The 21,246-nt window shown below is 40.8% G+C and overlaps 1 protein-coding gene across 10 annotated transcripts in view; it reads left to right on the top strand.

Moving 5' to 3' along the window:
- The window catches only part of fryl (furry homolog, like), a 477,034-nt gene that overhangs the window by 430,879 nt on the left and 24,909 nt on the right, over window positions 1-21,246 (top strand). For all 10 annotated transcript variants that reach the window (XM_087987974.1, XM_087987980.1, XM_087987968.1 and 7 more), the window contains one exon: window positions 15,264-15,332. In XM_087987974.1, coding sequence (XP_087844100.1) covers window positions 15,264-15,332 — 69 coding nt within the window. The remainder of the gene's footprint in view (window positions 1-15,263; window positions 15,333-21,246) is intronic.

Raw genomic sequence — 21,246 nt, 5'->3', positions numbered from 1 at the left:
CAGTGAATATGTCTTAAAATGTCATAGTCAATCAATGATTGAATCACCAGCTTTAGGCACCACTCACTGCCCCATGTCTGCCGGGGACAGGACTCATCCTTATCATCATTCACACTGCTACTTACCTGACACCCACATCTCCCAGCTTGCATACACCGCCAATAATTCAATCACAAAAACTACATCAACCAAGTAGATTGTACAGCACTAATTTCCATATTTTAATCTGTATCCAGACAAGATGGCACACATCTTAAGCAGCAAAAGTTATGCTGAAGGGGACTTGTACACCTGCCCCTGTGGAAGTTGTGGTGCTAATTACATTCACATGTTGTGGACCCATTCATGCTGAAGATACTTTTGCTATTTCCATTGCAGCACAAACACAGTCACTTATCTTGTAGGGGAAGTTTAGATAGTTTATAACCATATGTGAATTAGTGTGCAAAGGAGCTTGCATTGTCACAGCAACCAGCAGCCAGGGGAGTGGCACTGCCTCCTTGGAGCACAACCGAACTGTCCTTGACTTTGATTATAACCTGATTTTAGTATTATATATTTTAGTGTTATGTTCTTGTGTCCTGCTGAGGCACAATAGATAGAGAGCATTGAAGATGCACTTTTGTAAGAAGTCTGAACATCTTTGTTTCTGAAGGAACTTAACTGGTGTTACTGAATCTAAGAATATAGAGAATTCCTAAAGGCAGGGAGAGGTCATTTGGCCCATGGAGCATGCAAAGTGCATCCCATCCCCATAACCCCATACAGGGTTTTTACCATAACTAATGCACCTAGCCTGCACATCCCTGGACGCTGCAGGACAATTTTTAGCATGGCCAATTGACCTAATCTGCACGTCTTTGGACTGTGTGAGGAATCCAGAGCACCCAGAGAAAACCCATTTAGGTACTGACATAAGGTCCAAACTCCACACAGACAGTCTCCCATAATCGAAATCAAACTTAAATCCCTGGTGCTGTGAGGCAGCAGTGCTCGCCACTGTGCAACCCTATCTGGGGCAGGCCTGAATTCATTGCATTTATACAGGAGAACCAATTGAAATATGTACATCAGGAAAGAGGCCTGCAGCAAGTGGCTGATCTATTAAAACTACATTAACAGTATGAAGGTACAGCAACCATTGAGCATAAAATAAGGAACCCAATAATTTAGAATATTCAAAGCTCTTGGACATATGCTGTTTGCGTCGTTGCTTCAGTTTAACTGAAGAAAATCCAGGCTCGAAAGAGGGTCCAAATGAAATATCAAAATCTATATTTATCAGCAATCAGGATGGCTCCAAAACTTAGTAAGTTAATTCAGAGAATGGTGTGCCTAGAGGGCACATGAATTGAGATTTAAATGATGAAAGGATTGGATGCAATCCAGTTTTGCTGCATTATTTCAAATGGACAGGGATGGTGGAATTCAAGGTCATTCCTCCGATAAAACCTATATGCAAAGTGTTCAGTGAGCTGCCAGGGAATATTTCTTTGCAGAGCCACTACAAACTGCCAGGATATGGTGAAAGGAAATTGTTTCAGTACTTTGAAGAAAACCTTGACATATAACGAGTCATGTAAAAAAGAAGGGAACTGCTAACGGCTCTGCAGTGAATCTGGTAATCCCCATATAAATGCATCTTAGCTTTGCATCACCTCAAATTCTCTAAGGTTTCCAAACTATGCACCTCAACTGGCACCTTGATTGTGACAGCCTTCCAACCTATTTTAAAAAATATTTTCTAACCAACCTGTTCAGGGACATTTTTACACATCTCTGGAGCAAGTGAAATTTGAACCCAGGCCCTCTGTCTCAAAGCTAAGATACACTGCCACTGCCCCACCAGAACTTCCTTGCATCTCATACGATGATGATTTCCAACATGGTCGTCAACTCTGCATCAGGTATTGCCTGTTGAGATTCAGGAGTCCCACTGTGACAAGGCAGTTTCTACTGCATTTGCTCCAGAGGAAGGTAGTGAGCTAGGAACGTTCTTGATTAGGTCTGTTGGTTCATACTCATTGGTTTAAATCTAACAGCTTCATACTGAACATGTGCGAAGTGACAAAGAAAATTCCTGATTGGTTTGAGAGTAATAGTGCTGTAATGGAATTTCTGATTAAAGCCAAGCTTAATTACATGGAAGATCCAAGCAAAAAGACTTTGAATACGCAGAGAACTAGTTAAGGTCAAAAGTCCAATAAATTGCTCGGCAGTGCTCCAGTGACTGGTTGTAATATTGTCAGAATATCCCAGGTACCCTTTTACACAGGAAATGCTAGGGGCTTGGATGGAGGGATCAAAAGGTAAGAAATCCATGAAAGAAAACAACTCAATTGAAATCAAAGGTAGTGAACACATCACAGATTCTAATAAACATTGGAGAGATAGATGGAACTCACTTTCAGTTGTTCTCCAGGAAGTACATGCATTGTGAAAACTCTAGATATCCTAGAAAGCTTGCCTGTCTTGGCAGAGTTGGATATCAGCCCACTGTAAAGTAACTTAACAAAGCCCTGACTCGCTTGCATTAGGCAAAGCTATGTATGATGTTGTGCAACCTGAGCTCATCAAGTATAGGAAGCCATTGCTCCTGTATTATCTACACACATTTTGGTGTTTCTTCAAAAGGGAAGGGCCTATGCCCCAGGTGATGGTGCTGACGGTCAGTTAAACAATCAAATGGATTGAGAACCCACTGCTAGTCAAGTCTGAAGCATTTGCAACAATTTCAGGCAGAAACAGTAAGACAATTCAACCTTCTCATGAGGTCCCCAGCCTTAGAGATGGCAGTCTTCCATCTAAGCTGCCTGGCCACTGGGAGGTCCTGGGCACACCAAATTAACCGAGGCATTGGAACAACCACAGAAATTGCTGGAAAAACTCAGCAGGTCTGGCAGCATCAGAACTGTTCAGAGAGAGGGTCACTTGACCCGGAACATTAACATCTCTCTCCACAGGTGCTGCTGACCTCATAGAGTCATAGAGATGTACAGCATGGAAACAGACCCTTCGGTCCAACATGTCAATGCCGACCAGATATCCCAACCCAATCTAGTCCCACCTGCCAGCACTCAGCCCATATCCCTCCAAACCCTTCCTATTCATACACCCATCCAAATGCCTCTTAAATGTTGCAATTGTACCAGCCTCCACCACTTCCTCTGGCAGCTCATTCCATACACGTACCACTCTGTGTGAAAAGGTTGCCCTGTAGGTCTCTTTTATATCTTTCCCCTCACATCCTAAACGTATGCCCTATAGTTCTGGACGCCCCGACCCCAGGAGAATGACTTTGCCTATTTACCCTAACCATGCCCCTTATAATTTTGTAAACCTCTATAATGTCGTCCCTCAGCCTCCGACAGTCCAGGAAAAAAGCTCCAGCCTGGTAAGCCTCTCCCTATAGCTCAAATCCTCCAACCCTGGCAACATCCGTATAAATCTTTTCTGAACCCTTTCAAGTTTCACAACATCTTTCCGATAGGAAGGAGACCAAAATTGCACAAAATATTCCAACAGTGGCCTAACCAATGTCTTGTACAGCCGTAACATGACCTCCCAACTCCTGTACTCAATACTCTGACCAATAAAGGAAAGCATACCAAGCACTACCTTCACTAGCCTATCTATCTGTGACTCCACTTTGAACCTGCACTCCAAGGTATCTTTGTTCAGCAACACTCCCTAGGACCTTACCATTAAATGTATAACTCCTGCTAAGATTTGCTTTCCCAAAATGCAGCACCTCGCATTTATCTGAATTAGACTCCCATTTATCTGAATTAAACTCTATCTGCCACTACTCAGCCATTGGCCCAACTGGTCAAGATCCTGTTGTAGTATGTGGTAACCCTCTTCGCTGTCCACTACACCTCCAATTTTGGTGTCATCTGCAAACTTACTAACTGTACCTCTTATGCTCACATCCAAATCATTTATGTAAATGACAAAAAGTAGGGGACCCAGCACCGATCCTTGTGGCACTCCACTGGTCACAGGCCTCCAGTCTGAAAGACAACCCTCCAACACCACCCTCTGTCTTCTACCTTTGAGCCAGTTCTGTATCCAAATGGCTAGTTCTCCCTGTATTCCGTGAGATCTGACCTTGCTAATCAGTCTCCCATGGAGAACCTTGTCGAATGCCTTACTGAAGTCCATATAGGTCACATCTTCTGCTCTGCCCTCATCAATCCTCTTTGTTACTTCCTCAAAAAACTCAATCAAGTTTGTGAGATATGATTTCCCACGTACAAAGCAATTTTGACTATCCCTAATCATTCCTGCCTTTCCAAATACAAGTGCATCCTGTCCCTCAGGATTCCCTCCAACAACTTGCCCACCACTGACGTCAGGCTCACTGGTCTATAGTTCCCTGGCTTGTCCTTACCACCGTTCTTAAACAGTGGCGCCATGTTAGCCAACCTCCAGTCTACCAGCACCTCACCTGTGACTATCAACGATAGAAATATCTCAGCAAGAGGCCCAGCAATCACTTCTCTAGCTTCCCACAGAGGTCTCGGGTACACCTGATCAGGTCCTGGGGATTTATCCACCTTTACCTATTTCAAGACATCCAGCACTTTCTCCTCTGTAATATGGGCGTTTTGCAAGATGTCACCATCTATTTCCCTACAGTCTATATCTTCCATATCCTTTTCCACAGTAAATACTGATGAAAAATACTCGTTTAGTATCTCCCCCATTTTCTGCAGCTCCACACAAAGGCCGTCTTGCTGATCTTTGAGGGGTCCAGTTCTCTCCCTAGTTACCCTTTAGCCCTTAATGTATTTGTAAAAACTCTTTGGAATATCCTTAATTTTATTTGCCAAAGCTATCTCATGTCCATTTTTTTGCCCTCCTGATTTCCCTCCTACTGCCTTTATACTCTTCTAAGGATTCACTCAATCTATCCTGTCTATACCTTACAAATGCTTCCTTCTTTTTCTTAACCAAACCCTCAATTTCTTTAGTCAGCCAGCATTCCCTATACCTCTCAGCCTTTCCTTTCACCCTGACAGGAATATACTTTCTCTGGATTCTCGTTATCTCATTTCGGAAGGCTTCCCATTTTCCAGCCGTCTCTTGACCTGCGAACATCTGCCCCCAATCAGCTTTCGAAAGTTCTTGTCTAATACCGTCAAAATTCGTCTTTTTCCAATTTAGAACTTCATCTTTTAGATCTGGTCTATCCTTTTCTATCATTATTTTAAATCTCATGGAATTATGGTCGCTGGCCCCAAAGTGCTCCCCCACTGACACCTCAGTCACCTGCCCTGTCTTATTTCCGAAGAGTAAGTCAAGTTTTGCACCTTCTCTAGTAGGTACATCCACATACTGAATCAGAAAATTTTCTTGTACACACTTAACAAATTCCTCTCCATCTAAACCCTTAACACTATGGCAATCCCAGTCGGTGTTTGGAAAGTAAAATCCCCTACCATAACTACCCTATTATTCTTACAGAAAGCTGAGATCTCCTTACGTTTGTTTCTCAATTTCCCTCTGACTTTAGGGGGTCTATAATACAATCCCAATAAGGTGATCATCCCTTTCCTATTTTTCAGTTCCAGCCAAATAACGTCCCTGGATGTATTTCTGGGAATATCCTCCCTCAGCACAGCTGTAATGCTATCCCTTGTCAAAAATGCCAATCCCCCTCCCCTCTTGCCTCCCTTTCTATCCTTCCTGTAGCATTTGTATCCTGGAACATTAAGCTGCCTGTCCTGTCCATCCCTGAGCCATGTTTCTGTAATTGCTATGATATCCTAGTCCCATGTTCCTAATTATGCCCTGAGTTCATCTGCCTTCCCTGTTCGGCCCCTTGCATTGAAATAAATGCAGTTTAATTTATTACTCCGACCTTGTCCCTGCCTGCCCTGACTGTTTGACTCGCTTCTTTTCTCAACTGTACCAGTCTCAGATTGATATCTTTCCTCACTATCTCCCTTGGTTTCTTTCCCCCCCCCACCTTACAAGTTTAAATCTGTTGAGCTTTTCCAGCAATTTCTGTTTTTGTTTCTGATCTACAGTCCTTTCAGTTTTTATTTAGCTAAGGCATTGGCTTCGGCTTCCAGCAACTGTTGTCATGCATGGACCTCAGAGGTCCAGAAATTATTGAGAGGAAACAGTGGTCTTCAGTCATTTTGTTTCACTCCATATAACATCAAGAAATTGTAAATGACAATGACTGCTGCAAGTGTAAACTATTCCGGACAGCTGCAACACTGACATGTTGAAAATTGCCCAGGAATTTCCTGTCCATAAAAAAAGGGCAAGTCCAACCTGACCAATTACCATTTACTAGTCCACTGTGATCATTAGGAAGGTGAAAGCAGGTGTTATTGGTGGTGCCCAGAAGTAAGATTGTTTGGTTTCACCATGGCCATTCAGCTCCTGACCGTAGTATAACCTTGGTCAAAAAGACTGCACAAAATATATGGATAAAAGAGATAAACCTCAGAAATGAAGTGAGAATGAATGCCCTTGACGTCAAGGCAGCATTTGACTGAGTGTGGTTTCAAGGAGCCCGAGGCAAAACTGGAGTGGGTGGGAATCCACGAGCACAAAAGATGATAGTTGTGGTTGTTTGAGGCAAATAATCTCTTTCAAGGGATCTCTCTGCAGGAATTCCCCGGATTAATTAGTGTTCTCAGGTCAACCATCTTCAACTGTTTTATCGTGACCTTCTCTTCTCTCTCTTCCCCCCCCTCCCCCCCCCCCCCTCCCAATGATGTTAGAAATAGAAATGTTCACTGATGACTGCATCACATTCAACATCAGCACCACATATTGCTGTTCAGTGTCTGGAATGTCAGTGAATAATTTTCACTTGCCTGAAAAACCACAGTTCCAACAACACTCAAAAGTTGCACACCATCCAGGATGAAGCAGCCCACTAAGTTTGGCACCCTATCTAATATGTTAACATTTACTCTTTCACTACATACACAATAGTAGAGATTTATACCATGTGTGAGATGCAACAATTCACCAAGATATTTTTGACATTACCTTCCAAAACAGTGACCTCTACTGCTCGGATGGGCAAAAGCAGCTGGTGCATGGAAATGCCACTTGCGAATTCCTCTCCAAGCCGCATGCCATGCTGTCTTTGCTGATGCTAGGTCCAAATCCTGCAACTTTTCTCTTCCGAACAGCACTGTGAATGTAACTATTAAATATAAACTGCTGTGAGACAAAAGACAACTCACTTTCTCAAGGGCAACAGTGAATGGGCAGTAAGTGCTGACATGACCAATGGTATGCACATCCTGTGAAAGAATAAACAAATTGTGAGCTGCAAAGAATTTGACCTCAAAGCATGACATTTTTCTGCTGAGCATCATTAGAAAAGTATTTCCCTTTTGCACTCCTCATTCTGTAAATCCAAGTGTCTCCAGTCTGAATTCTAATGAGGTTTTAGAACTGGTAGGTCAACAGTTGGCAGGCTCTTCACAATCCACTAACTTCGACAGAAATGCAGTGAGTAAGCAGACTACTGGCTCCTTGGATGTGTTGCATTGTCCACCCTCTGCATGAAATAGTTAAATATGTACACACTTTCCATTCTAAACTATGGGAGTTGAGTTTCCTTATTGCATTACAGATCTGAGTTTTCTGTGAATGAACAATTTCAGGTACTTCAGCCTGTTGTACTGTAAGGTAGACATTAACTTACTTGCCCTTTTCTGCTTTGTCTCCACTATTAGAATATAATTTTTTAGCGACTGACAAGAATTCTAATTCGCATTCCAGCTGTGTCTCTTATAATGTCAGTTCCTCTATCCATTTGGCTATAACACAACTGATTTTTTTTTTCTTTCTTTCAAGAAAGGTTGGCAAACATAGTTCCACTGTTTAAGAAGGGCAGTAAAGACAAGCCAGGGAACTATAGACCAGTGAGCCTGATGTCAGTGGTGGGCAAGTTGTTGGAGGGAATCCTGAGGGACAGGATGTACATGTATTTGGAAAGGCAAGAACTGATTCAGGATAGTCAACATGGCTTTGTGCGTGAGAACACATGTCTCAAACTTGATTGAGTTTTTTGAAGACGTAACAAAGAGGATTGATGAGGGCAGAGCAGTAGGTGTGATCTATAATGACTTCAGTAAGGCGTTCGACAACGTTCCCCATGGGAGACCGATTAGCAGGGTTAGATCTCATGTAATACAGGGAGAACTAGTCATTTGGATACAGAACTGGCTCAAAGGTAGAAGGCAGAGGGTAGTGGTGGAGGGTTGTTTTCAGACTGGAGGCCTGTGACCAGTGAAGTGCCACAAGGATCGGTGCTGGGTCCTCTACTTTTTGTCATTTACATAAATGATTTGGATGTGAGCATAAGAGGTACAGTTAGTAAGTTTGTGGATGACACCAAAATTGGAGGTGTAGTGGACAGCGAAGAAGGTTACCTAAGATTACAACAGGATCTTGACAAGATGGGTGAATGGGCTGAGAAGTGGCAGATGGAGTTTAATTCAGATAAATGCGAGATGCTGCATTTTGGGAAAGCAAATCTTAATAGGACTTATACATTTAATGGTAAGGTCCTAGGGAGTGTTACTGAACAAAGAAACCTTGGGGTGCAGGTTCATAGCTCCTTGAAAGTGGAATTGCAGGTAGATCGGATAGTGAAGAAGGCGTTTGGTATGCTTTCCTTTATTGGTCAGAGAATTGAGTACAGGAGTTGGGGAGGTCATGTTGCGGCTCTACAGGACATTGGTTAGGCCGCTGTTGGAATATTGCGTGCAATTCTGGTCTCCTTCCTATCGGAAAGATGTTGTGAAACTTGAAAGGGTTCAGAAAAGATTTACAAGGATGTTACCAGGGTTGGAGGATTTGAGCTATACGGAGAATCTGAACAGGCTGGGGCTGTTTTCCCTGGAGCATCGGAGGTTGAGGGGTGACCTTATGGAGGTTTACAAATTATGAGGGGCATGAATAGGATAAATATACAAAGTCTTTTCCCTGGGGTGGGGAAGTCCAGAACTGGAGGGCATAGGTTTAGGGTATGAGGGAAAAGATATAAAAGAGACCTAAGGGGCAACCTTTTCACACCGAGGGTGGTACATGTATGGAATGAGCTGCCAGAGGAAGTGGTGGAGGCTAGTACAATTGCAACATTTAAAAGGCATTTGGATGGGTATATGAACAGGAAGGATTTGGGGGGATATGGGCCAGGTGCTGGCAGGTGGAACTAGATTGGGTTGGGATATCTGGTCAGCATGGACGGGTTGGACCGAAGGGTCTGTTTCCATGCTGTACATCTCTATGATTCTATAACTCTATATTCAAGGCATAAATAGAAAGGCCATTAATCAATAAAGGTTATGGGGAAAAGGCAGAAAAGTGGAGTGGATGATTATCAGATCAGCCATGATCTCTTTGAATGGCAGAGCAGACTCAGTAATCTGAATAGCCTACTTCTCTTCCACCTTACAATCTTCAGTCCATGGAAATTCCAGATATTAAAATCAAATGACTAAATTTGCTAACAATTTTTTAAAAATCTCTCATGTGACAAAAGCAGTTCCTTGGTGCTGTGTTTGTCTGATAATCCACTCGGCATGAGAGAAGAAGTAGGTCCATGAGAAACTGTATTGGTTATCCTTTGCTTTGTTATTGCAACTTTAGTTTCTTGAGAAACATTTAGTTTCTGTACATCAGTTTTCAGAACCTTTCCACACTTTTATGTTTGCTTTTACAGTAAGTCTGTAAGATATCGGAGTAGAATTAGGCCATTTGGTCCATTTTGTCTGCTCTGGCTTTCGTTTGTGGCTGGTATGTTTTTCAACTCCAATCTCTTGACTTCTTTAAATAACCCTTGATCCTCTTACTAATCAGCAACCTATTTATCTCTGTCTTAAAGACATTCAATGACTTGGCCTCCGCAGATCTCTGCAGCAATGAATACCACAGATTAACCACCTTCCAGCTGAAGGACTTACTTTTAATCTCAGTTTTTTAAAGGGCTGTCCCTTCACTATGAGGCTGTGCCTTGGGTCCTAGTCTCTCGTACTAGTGGAAATATCTTGTTCAGATCTACGCTATTCAGGCCCCTCAGTATTCTGTAAGTTTCAATGAGAATTGCCTTATCCTTCTAAACTTCTTCAAATATAGACCCAAAGTCCTCAACCACTCCTTATATGACAAGCTCTTCATTCCTGGAATCGTTCTTGTGAACCTCATCTGGACCCCTGCAAGGCGAGGACATCCTCCTTAGATAAGGGGCTCAAAACTACTCAATGTTCCAAATATCTGACCAGAGCCTTTATACAAACTCAGCACTTCCCTGTTAGTCCAGGTGCATGTGGGCAATAGGTGGTGAGGAGTCCCAAGCAAGTAATTAGGCAGTGGGTTGGTGGTCGAGAGGAGGAGGAGCGTAAATGAGAGATGGTGTTGCAGAAAGTAGTGAGAGTAGGAGAGCATGAACCTTGGTGGGAGGTGAGTGCAGTGCAGATAGGGATGTGGGCCAAATGGAACTAGATTAGGTTAGGATATTTGGTCGGAATGGACAGGTTGCACCGTGCTGTACATCTCCATGACTGTATAACCCTGCTTAACTATGTACTTCCAAGTACTCTGCAATCTCATCCTTAATAATGGACTCTTAAAATCTTAACCAGCGACCAAGGTCAAGCTAACTGGTCTATAATTTCCTGCGTTTTGCCTCCTTCCCTCCTTATGGGTGTTACATTAGCTGTTTTCCAGTCCTGACGCCTGTGATCCATACAACACTACCTCAAAGTTTCATCATCTTTCCTTACAGAAATATTCTGCATTTTGTGGCCATCCCTATACCACTTTATTTGAAGATACATGCTATGCTCGCAATTTTACAACTTCAGTCAATAAATTATTTTCCTTTATGACTTGATTTTAATATTAATCCATCCAAATGCAGAATTTAAGCTTGCACCTTCAGAAGTGTAAGCACTGTGGTAAATAACTATTTCCTGGAGTGTTTTTATTAACTTTGTAATAAAATTGTAAACTTGAGGTATGGAGGTTCTCAGGTCTAGATTCTGAAGTAGTCCAGCCTTTTTCTCAATCCCAGTCCTCGACCAGGTGATCTGTGTTTGTTCTACTGACCCAAATTATTAATGAACAGTACAGCACAGTAATGGCCTTTCACTCCACCAAGACTGTGCTCACACATGGCGCTTTTCTAAATAAAAATCTTTTGCCTCTGTGCAATCTGACTCTTCCCTACCTAGTCATAACTGTCAAGGTGCCCCTTAAAAGTTGCTATTGTATTCACCTCCTCCATCATCTTTGGAAGCACATTCTAGGTATTTACCACTGTCAGTGTAAAAACAAAAAGTGCCTCTCACATCTCCCTTTAAAGTTACCTCCTTCTAAACCTATATCGCCTTGTAATTAGCATTCATACCTTAGAAAAAGACTCCCAACTATCCATTCTATCCATGCCTTTCATAATTTTGTAAACCTCTTTTACGATCCTGGCAACATTCTGATAAACCTTTTGTGAAATCCTCTCCAAAGTCTCCACATCCTTCTGACAGTGCAGTGACCAAAACTATTCATAAAATTCCAATGTGGTCTAAATAAACTTCTATGTACCTGCAACATAACTTGCCAATTTTTATATTCTGTGCCCTGACTGAAGACAAGCATGCCATATGCCTTCGTGACCAGTTTATCCACTTGTGTTGCCACGTTATGGGAACTGTAGGTCTGTATGGCCAGATTCCCCTGTATTTTAATGTTTTTAAGAATTCTTCTGTTTAATATATACTTTCATCCAAGTCTCCAGTTTATGTGTAGCCTTCCTGTTACCTCTAGCAATCTTTCTCACTATCCTCAGCTCCCCCATTCTTTGTGTCATCTGCAAACTCACTACTTAGGCCACCTGCAAATAATTTTTGTATGTTACAAACAACAGGGGTCCCAGCACTGATCCCTGAGGAACACCACTGGTCACAGATCTCCAATCCGAAAAAAGCACTTTCACTAATACTGTAAGCCAGTTCTATATCTATCTTGCCAGTTCTATATCTATCTTACCAGCTTAATACAAATCTCATGTGACTTCACCTTCTGTATCCACCTCCCATAGGGGACCTTGTCAAAGACCTTGCTAAAATTCATTTGGACAACATCTACTGCTTTGCTTTTATCAATCATCTTTGTCACTTCCTCAAAAATCTCAATCAAATTTGTGACATCCCTGTATAAAGTGATGCTGTCTTTCACTAGTAAGTCTATATTTTTTCAAATGAGAGTAAATCCTATCCCGAAGAATCATCTTCAGTAATTTACCTACCACTGATTTAATGCTCATCAGCCTTTTGTTTCCCATTTTATCCCTTTTGCCCTTCTTAAACAAAGGAACAGATGCTATTCACCAGTCCTAAGACCTCCTGTATCCAAAGATGATACGAAGATTTCATACAAGGCCCCAGCAGTTTTCTCACCTGCCTCCCTCAGTAATCTGGGATGCATCCCATTGGGTCCTTGGGACTTGTCAGCCTTAATACTTCTCAAAACAGCCAATACCTTTTTTTTTATATATTGACGTACCCTAGAGTATCACCATATCCCTACCATGTCTTTCTCCTTTGTGAATACCACGACACAGGATTCATTCAGGACCTCAACCACTTCCTCCTTTGTCCTTGAGGTACCTACCTTTTCCTTAGCTACCTTCTTGCTCCTTATATATGTATGATTTTGCTTAATCCTGTTTGCCAAAAGACATGGCTTCCTTTAGTCCTCCTAATTCATTGTTTGAATTCTTTCCTGTCATCTTTGCATTCATCGAAGACTGTCTGTCTGCAGTTTCATAAACCTTGCGTATGCCTCCATTTCCTTTTTGACTGAACTCTCAATATTCCTTGTCATCCCAGGTTCCTAAATCTTGCCATCCTTATCCTTCATATTGTCATGATGCCATGAACATGTTGCCCAAAATACCAAGGCAAAAGTTCACTTTTGTGTATAATGGTACAGTAACGAAAAGCGTGGTGATGAAAAAGCATGGCTGGTCAGGCAGCATTCGAGCATCAGGATGAAGCACTTATATGTCAACTCTCTTGCTCCTTGGATGCTGCCTGACCTGTGAGTTTTCCAGCACCACACTTTTTGACTCTGATCTCCAGCATCTGCAGTCCTCACTTTCTCCTTATTATGGTGCTATATTCAGCTTTAAACATTTGTTTCAATATTTGACTATTTCAGTGATGGGACCAAGAGGATCTACTTGGTTTTGCACGTATCTTCTATTGTAAACTCTGTCTTATAAATATAATTAAATTGGGTCACGTATGAGCATAATATGATTTACAAATGGAACTTGGAATCCATTCACTGATTGAATCAGATGCTGCAGCCTCTGGAGTACTCTATCCATTATTGCATCAGCCATCAAATTTGATTTAGTGATTCTTTTTAAATTGATTAAATGAAGAATTGCCTTTCTGCTTTGTTACTAGAGTTATACAGATCTCTGGAATGAGGTATTTTGGGAAGTGGCCTTCACTGCCTTTATATGCACAATGTTGTTTTCTAATGGGCAAAATAGCCATCTGTGGTTAACACTATACATGTTCTGTAAACCTATATTTGTAAAACGTATCACCTCTCTTTGATTTGTGTCTTCTAAATAATTTATATTTTAGTGAATCATGGTTCAAAAGTGAACTTTCTTCAGGAGATTTCCAAGCAGCCTAGAAGTCAAGAATTTAAAATGTTTAGAGTAATTTTGGATTCTTGAAATTTAAAAGTAGATTGGGTTTTAGGTAAAGATATTGAAGAGGAAATTAATTTAGAAGCGTAAATGGAAAGTGTTGTCTCCTGATCTGACTTCCTCCGGGAACTTAGATACACTATTAATCTAATTGAGTTGTTTAAAGTGATAAAGGAAATGGAAACAGAGGAGGTCTATCCTCTGGGGGGGTGGGGGAGGTGGGGAGAGGGAGTGGTTAATTCAGAATCTAAGGGCACAACCTTAAAACTGAACTTTGGTCATTTCAAGCATTATATCAGGAAGTATTTCTACACAATATGGGTAATGGAAATTCAGCAATTTCCTGCCCCAAAACTTTGTAGATGCAGTTTCAAGTTTTCAAAACTAATATGGACAGTTTTTAATTGTGCAAAGACATGGACAAATCTGTATTGAAGGTGGAGTTACGTACAAACACATAAATTAGGAGCAGGAGTAGGCTGCTCATCCCTTGAGCTCGATCTTCTCTGGACCTTCCGGTCCAAATCCCAGATGGAGTCAGAATCACAGAGATGTACAGCAGGGAAACAGACCCTTTGGTCCAACTCATCCATGCCTACCAGATATCCTCAATTAACCTACTCCCATTTGCCAGCTCTTGGCCCATAATCTTCCAAATCCTTCCAATTCATATACCAATCCAGATGCCTTTTTAAATGTTGAAATTGTACCAGCCTCCACTACTACCTTTTGCAGCTCATTCCTGACATGCATCACCCTCTGTGTGAAAATGTTGCCCCTGAGGTTCCTTTTAAATTTTTCCCCTCTCACCCTAAACCTATGCCCTCAAATTCTGGACTTCCCCACCCCAGGTGAAAGATCTTGTCTATTTACCCAATCCATACCCCTCATGATTTTATAATCCTCTACCCCACCCCCCCAAGCCTCCGATGCTCCAGGGAAAACGGTCCCAGCCTATTCAGCCTTTCCCTATAGCTCAAACCCTCCAAGCCTGGCAACATCTTTGTAAATCTTTTCTGAACCTTTTTAAGGTTCACAACATCCTTCCTATAGGAGGGAGACCAGAATTGAACACACTGTTCCAAAAGTGGCCTTACCAATGTTCAGTACAGCTGCAACATGACCTCCCAACTCCTGTACTTTATATGCTTTATTGGTTTTGTTCTCAAATATCTTGCCACCTGCAAAGATTAATGCACATGCACCCATTGTCCTTGTGACCCAGTGCACTCTTTAGAACTGTATTGTAAGTTCTTTGTTGCCTCCCCATAAGTCTTCTGTTAAAATAAATCCTCTCTTATTTATCCCACTTATTTCTGCTTCTTTGACACAATGACAAAGAAAGTGGCTGTAAATCTCAAGGTGTGCAGTAAATGGTACCCAAAATGGAAAGCTACTACTTACGTAGTGCAATATTTTTGCTGTAAGAATAAGATCTGGGAACGTTTATCTGCGATTTATGAATAACTTTCCGTATACATGAGATTGTCATTGTTTTTATGTCGATTAAAGTACTTACTTACAAATATGATTGATTATTCTTTCAATGCAGTGGTTGGAGAATTGTAAAAGAACATTTGGCACAGTTGATGGTCTCCAAAGAACAAATAGAGAAGCACAAGTGAGTGATCTCTTTGTTTTTATTTTTTACAAGACTACACCACCCTTCCACTTCATTTTTTCACTTTGCTTGTATAGAGAAAGCCTTAGGAGAAAGTGGAGGAAGGATCATTAATGCACCTAATTGTTTTGAAAACATAATTCCCATTTTGGCAATTTATGGTAATATTTTGGGGACTGAATAATGCAAAAATGTTCTCTCCGTTGAGCATGATGTTGACATATCCAGCTAATTGCACTGGAAGTTCTCCTGTAAATTCAAAACCTTTACCACTTTCTTTATCAAAGATGGAGAGCATGGAAAACAAACATTGGACTACCCTCACGAAGCTATATACTGAAAATCATAAATTTGAGGCTTGAATCCTGCAATACCATGATTTGTAACTAGTAGTCTATACTATCTTTGAATTAAACTAATCTTTAGAATATTTATGTTTGCCTGCTTTCAGATTATTTATCGCCCTTTAACTTTGCTCCATATTCATGTGTGAGTAATTAATTTGCTTTTGAGGTCATGTTAGTAAAACAAAAGAGGCTCCATGTGAACAGTCTTGGGTTATTTTGTATTCTAAAATAAATAGGTATCAATGGTCAGTTAGGTCATTCTTCCAGTGAATGTTCTGAATGATCTGTTTATCTGTCATCTAACTAGTTAGCAAAACAAACTGAGTCAGTTATTCTGTCACTTTCTACCATTGTATAAATAAAGAAACAACCATTAGAAAATTAGGGTGTAAACAGTGTTGTATTTGTCCTTCCTTCGCTGTGATCAGGATGACTATTGCACATTAATTTTTTAACTACGTATTGGACAGGTTCAGCACTTCCAGAGGGGAATTCCCATTTACACACGCTATCAGTTTTGATGAAGGTAAATCATGCAGTGTGCCTGCATTGATCGATGAGTCCCTGAAATTTTAAGAAAAATGTCAGGGCTCCAGTTAGAAACAAAGTTGGATAAAAAGTTAAAGTATTTGGATTTGTTTAGTGCTAACAGATATTTCCAAAATGGTTTCTAAATATTGAATATGAAAATAGTATTTTATTAAATCAGATGAACTTAACTCCAATTCTCTGACATTTCTTCCACATGAATTAGCCAAAATATTTCTGATCTGAAGTTCATGGAAGTACTTTCTTAGGCAAGTGGAGGAGAAGAATTGTACAGGAATTTCTACAAAAAATTCTGAATGGAGTTGAGACTGTTATGATGAAGCTGAGCTGGGAGGGGATATTGTAGGGTGAATGCAATGCATTTATTCCTGCTGAAATGTGCTATTAATGTTCTGAAACTGGAGGACTACCAGGATGTAAATTGTGTGAGAAGCAGGTTTCACAGAACCAATAAGTAGTTAGTCTGTTGATAATTAGGCTCATTCAGAACAATTTGTGAAGAATATCCATTCCTACTTTTTTAAAAATTTGGCATTACTATAACAAATTTAAAAGCTATTTAGCAATTTAGAGCATCATACTCTTCCATCCGTGAAATCAGCTTTTTCTTTATCACATGAACGTTTGACAACAAAGTTTGAGAACTAAATTGGATGATCACACTATGTAGTAAGATGCAAATGCTGTTGATCATTTCATCAATCACCTGCATTAACCATTTCAATGTCATTCATGCAAATTTTCAACACTATTCACAACTCCTTTGATATGAAAGCAGTTCACATTCAAAAGGATATCCAGGTTTGGGCTGGCAATGGCAAGTAGGTTTCACTCCACATAAGCCAGGCAGTGAACATCTCCAATGAAGTTAATCTAATGCTCTTTGACATTTAATAACATTATCATTACACAATCACCCACTATCAGCTTCCTGAGCATTACTCTTGACCTGAAATTAAAATGTACCAGTCATATCCATACTACAAATACAAAAGAAAGTCAGAAACTAAACATCCTGCAGCAAATATCTCACATTCTCCAAAGCCTATCCATCTATAAGGTAGAAGTGAGAAGGAATACTCTCCCTTTGTCTGGATGTGTGGATTTCAATCAACACTCAAGAGACTTGACACCATCCAGCACCCCACCTTCCAGAATCACTGCCTTCTCCAATGCTGGATAGTAGCAATGTGCATGAGCTCAGGGCGCACTGCAACAACTTGCCAATGATCTTTTAACAGTATCTTCCAAATCCAAGACCATCCAGAAGGACAAGAGCAGTGGGTGCATGGAAATACCACCTCCTTGTTCCCCTTCAAGTCGCAAAGCATCTTAACTTGAATCTGTAACACCATCACAGGGTCAAAATTCTTAACCTCCCTTCCTAACAGCACTTTGGGTGTTCCTGTGCTCCAAGGGCTGCAGTGATTCAAGAAGGTAGTCTGCCGCTGCATTCTCCAGGGTAATGAGGGCTGGTTGATAATTACTGGTCTGGCCAGTAAAGTCCATTCCCATGAATGAATTGAAATAAAAGCCTATAGCTCCTGACACCACTCCAGCAATAGTGTTGAAGATATGGCAGAATTAGTCATGCCATAAGCTTAACTGTTGCAATACAGCTACAATACTGACATCTAGACAGCAGTGTGAAAAATTACACAGATATAACATCTGCAAACAGTCCCCAATTCCCTTGCCCCATCAGACCACTCACAATCATCAGTGAATGCTGCAATATGTCATCAACAGTTCTATGAAATGGCACTTACTCAGCAATAACTTGCTCACTACATTTGGCCCAGTCCTTCTGCTAAGGCCACACAGTTCCTCACAACAATACAGCCTTCATTCAAATCTGGACTAATGAGCTGAACTCTAGCGATGAAGTGAGAGTGAGTGTCCTTGCCACAAGACATTTGACTGTGTGTGGCATCAAGGACCCTTGTAGTAAAAGCAGAATATCACAGATGCTGGTAATCTGAAATAAGATCGGAAAGTATGAGAGAAACCCAGCAGGCGTACACCTGTGGAGAAGGAAATAGTTTTGAATCCAGTTATGACTCTCGATGGCTGTAGTCTTTGCAGATCATCCCAGCCCCAGGACATCACTGTAATAGTTTTTCAGTGTGGTATCCTAGGCCCAACCATCTTCACGTGTTTCATCAATAGCCATCTCTCCATCATAAAGTGAGAAATGGCAGTATTTTTTAATGGTTGCATAGCGTACAGCACCATTTGTGACACCTCCAGTACTGGAGCGAGACATGGACAACATTCAGATTTGGGCTGATCCGTGGCAAGTAACATTGGCATCATGCAACTATCTCCAACAAAAGAGAATCTAACCTCCACTCAATATATTCTGCACCCTTAGCATTGGTAAAGAGGACTTTTGCAGATTTAATTTAGTTTTGTATATACATGTATATATAATTATGTACATATACACAAATTCAGTAAAGCAGTGATCTCCGCATCAGGCTCTGGGGGAACCTTATTCTATACTTGACTCCAGTCCAAAAAGCAACTATTTATGATTACTTAGTTTCGTGTCACTCTGCTAACTATATATCCATGCCTTTTACTCCATGAGCTGAAACTACCAAGCCACTTGTTTGGATGACATTTAGAAATTCACATTTAATATGCCAAATGCGTTGGCCTCATCACTCTTCTTTATTATCTGTCAAAAGTTCAATCAAGTCAGCTGGATATGATTTGCATTTTATGAATCCCTGGTGCATTTCCTTAATTAATCTACACTTGTCCATGAACAAAATTGTCATGGAGATGGGATCAGGGGCAGAAGGGCAGTGCAATCTAATTAAGGTAAGTAAAACACAACTAAGGCCAATTACCAGACCTTAACTAGAAATTTCCTCTCAGCTTGTGAGTAGCTGCACCATTGGAAACATTCCAGCTACCTCACTTTGTTTCCTAGCATAAAACCTGGAGTCTCCACTCCAGCACACCCTGAAATACCCCTCTTGCCTGTATGATCTCAGTTGCAGTCACAGGCTGCCTTGTAGATGAGTTCCCCTTCCATAAAGATGAGCTGATGGCTGTGGTCAGTTCTTACTTTAGACTTTTCAAAGCTGCTTAGGGCATGTGTTAAGATGGAAGCAGCCTCTTCATCGTGCTTGAAAACTCATTCGACATTCTCACTTTGACTTATCTGCCATTCTTAACTGAAAGGCAACTAGTCCTCTGGCAGCTAATTGTACATTCATGGAAAATCACGGCCAGTACTGGTCCGGGCACAGTACAGGTCAGGGACTCCATTTGACTTTGATGGCAGGGTCCCAACACAAAATGCAAAATCTTATCGTAAATGACTGTTAATTTTGTCCCAGAATATCATTTCTAAAAGATCTTCCACCACTGAGGGTAAATTGACTTGAGTTGCTAGTCTTCTCCTGTTTTTGAATAATTCTCCAGCCCTTTATCTAAGAAAGCATGGAAGACTGAATATGGCTGGTTCTCCAGAATTTCCATCCTAACTTGCTTCAGCTTTTTCAGATATGTCCCATCTAGTCCTGGTGACTTACCAACTTTGAATGTACTCAGCCTTTTTATAGCCTTTGTGGCTGCATGTATAGATCTCTTCATACTTGTTTATTTATAATTAATTTGCCAATTAGACACCTATTCTGCAAGGTTATTAAAATTGCCTTTGATTTTGAATTGTCTTTCCTACCTATTAATTAGACCTCTCAATTTGGTGTTGTCTGCTACTTTTCAAATTATTACTTCTGATTTTCTTTTGAGTTAGTCATTCATGTTGACAACAGTCTCCCCATCCTAAACCCCAAAAGGCACCATTTTCTACCTTTTGTCAATTTGATTATCTACCATTAGCCCCATTGTCCTTTTTTGTAATGTGAACAACTTACATTCTGCTGCTATCCCCAATTTCCTCATCCTCTGCCTTAGTTATGCGTAGCTGGAAATGTGTTGCTGGAAAAGCGCAGCAGGTCAGGCAGCATCCAGGGAACAGGAGAATCGACGTTTCGGGCATAAGCCCTGAAGAAGGGCTTATGCCCGAAACGTCGATTCTCCTGTTCCCTGGATGCTGCCTGACCTGCTGCGCTTTTCCAGCAACACATTTCCGGCTCTGATCTCCAGCATCTGCAGACCTCACTTTCTCCTTAGTTATGCGTACCTTATCGAAGTTTCTTTGAAAACCTAAATACAAATGTATCCACGCAATTACCTTTTTTCTCTGTATTTTTCTCAAGAATTTAGTAAGGTTAGCCAAGCTTATCCTTCCTTTAGGATATCTGCACTCACTACTTTTTTATTATTCCATTCTCATATGTTAAACTAATTAGATAATAACTCCTGGGTCTTGATTTGTCATGTGTTTTAAATATAACTATCAAAAATATTTAGGTGCCTCTTTCTCTTCACTAAGTTGTTTTAAATTGTGAGAGTGCAGTCTATCTGGACCAGTGTTTTATCTGTTGCAAGTTTATTTGCATTATAAATTGTCTCTCTTGTCCCCCTTTTTTTCCCTTTGTCTGTGTACTTAACAGATGTGTATTTCTTTGGTTTTAGTTTAACTCTAATCTCTTTACTCATTCATGACGTATTATTGACAAGTGTGATCCTGTTTTTAGTGGATTATATTTCTCCGGAGCTCTCGGGAGTTATTTTAAGTATTTCATAATGCCATTTTCTTTTACATAATTTTTGTAACATTTCATCCTTATTTACATTCTCAGCCCCATCAAAATGAATCTCTTCTGTCCGCATGCCCAGCCTCATCCAAATTAAACTTTGTTGTGTCATGATCCATTGATTACTGTTTCTTTGAAAACCATAATACTTAGGAGCAGAAATAAATCATTAGCCCATCGAGTTTGCTCTGCCATTCAATGAGATTATGGATAATCAACTCCACCTTGCTGCTGCTTGTCCTTGAAACCCTTAATTAAAAATCTATTTATCTTAGTCTTGAATATATTTAATGATCCAGCCTCAACCAAATTAAAAGAATTCCACAGGTACACTACCCT

This window comes from Chiloscyllium plagiosum, unplaced genomic scaffold (assembly GCF_037043375.1).
Source record: "Chiloscyllium plagiosum isolate Xiang-an unplaced genomic scaffold, Cpla_swu_hap1 HiC_scaffold_1, whole genome shotgun sequence".
In the NCBI taxonomy this organism is placed as follows: domain Eukaryota; kingdom Metazoa; phylum Chordata; class Chondrichthyes; order Orectolobiformes; family Hemiscylliidae; genus Chiloscyllium; species Chiloscyllium plagiosum.
Note: the sequence above shows the minus strand (reverse complement) of the source record. Positions and strands in the feature narration are given on the sequence as shown.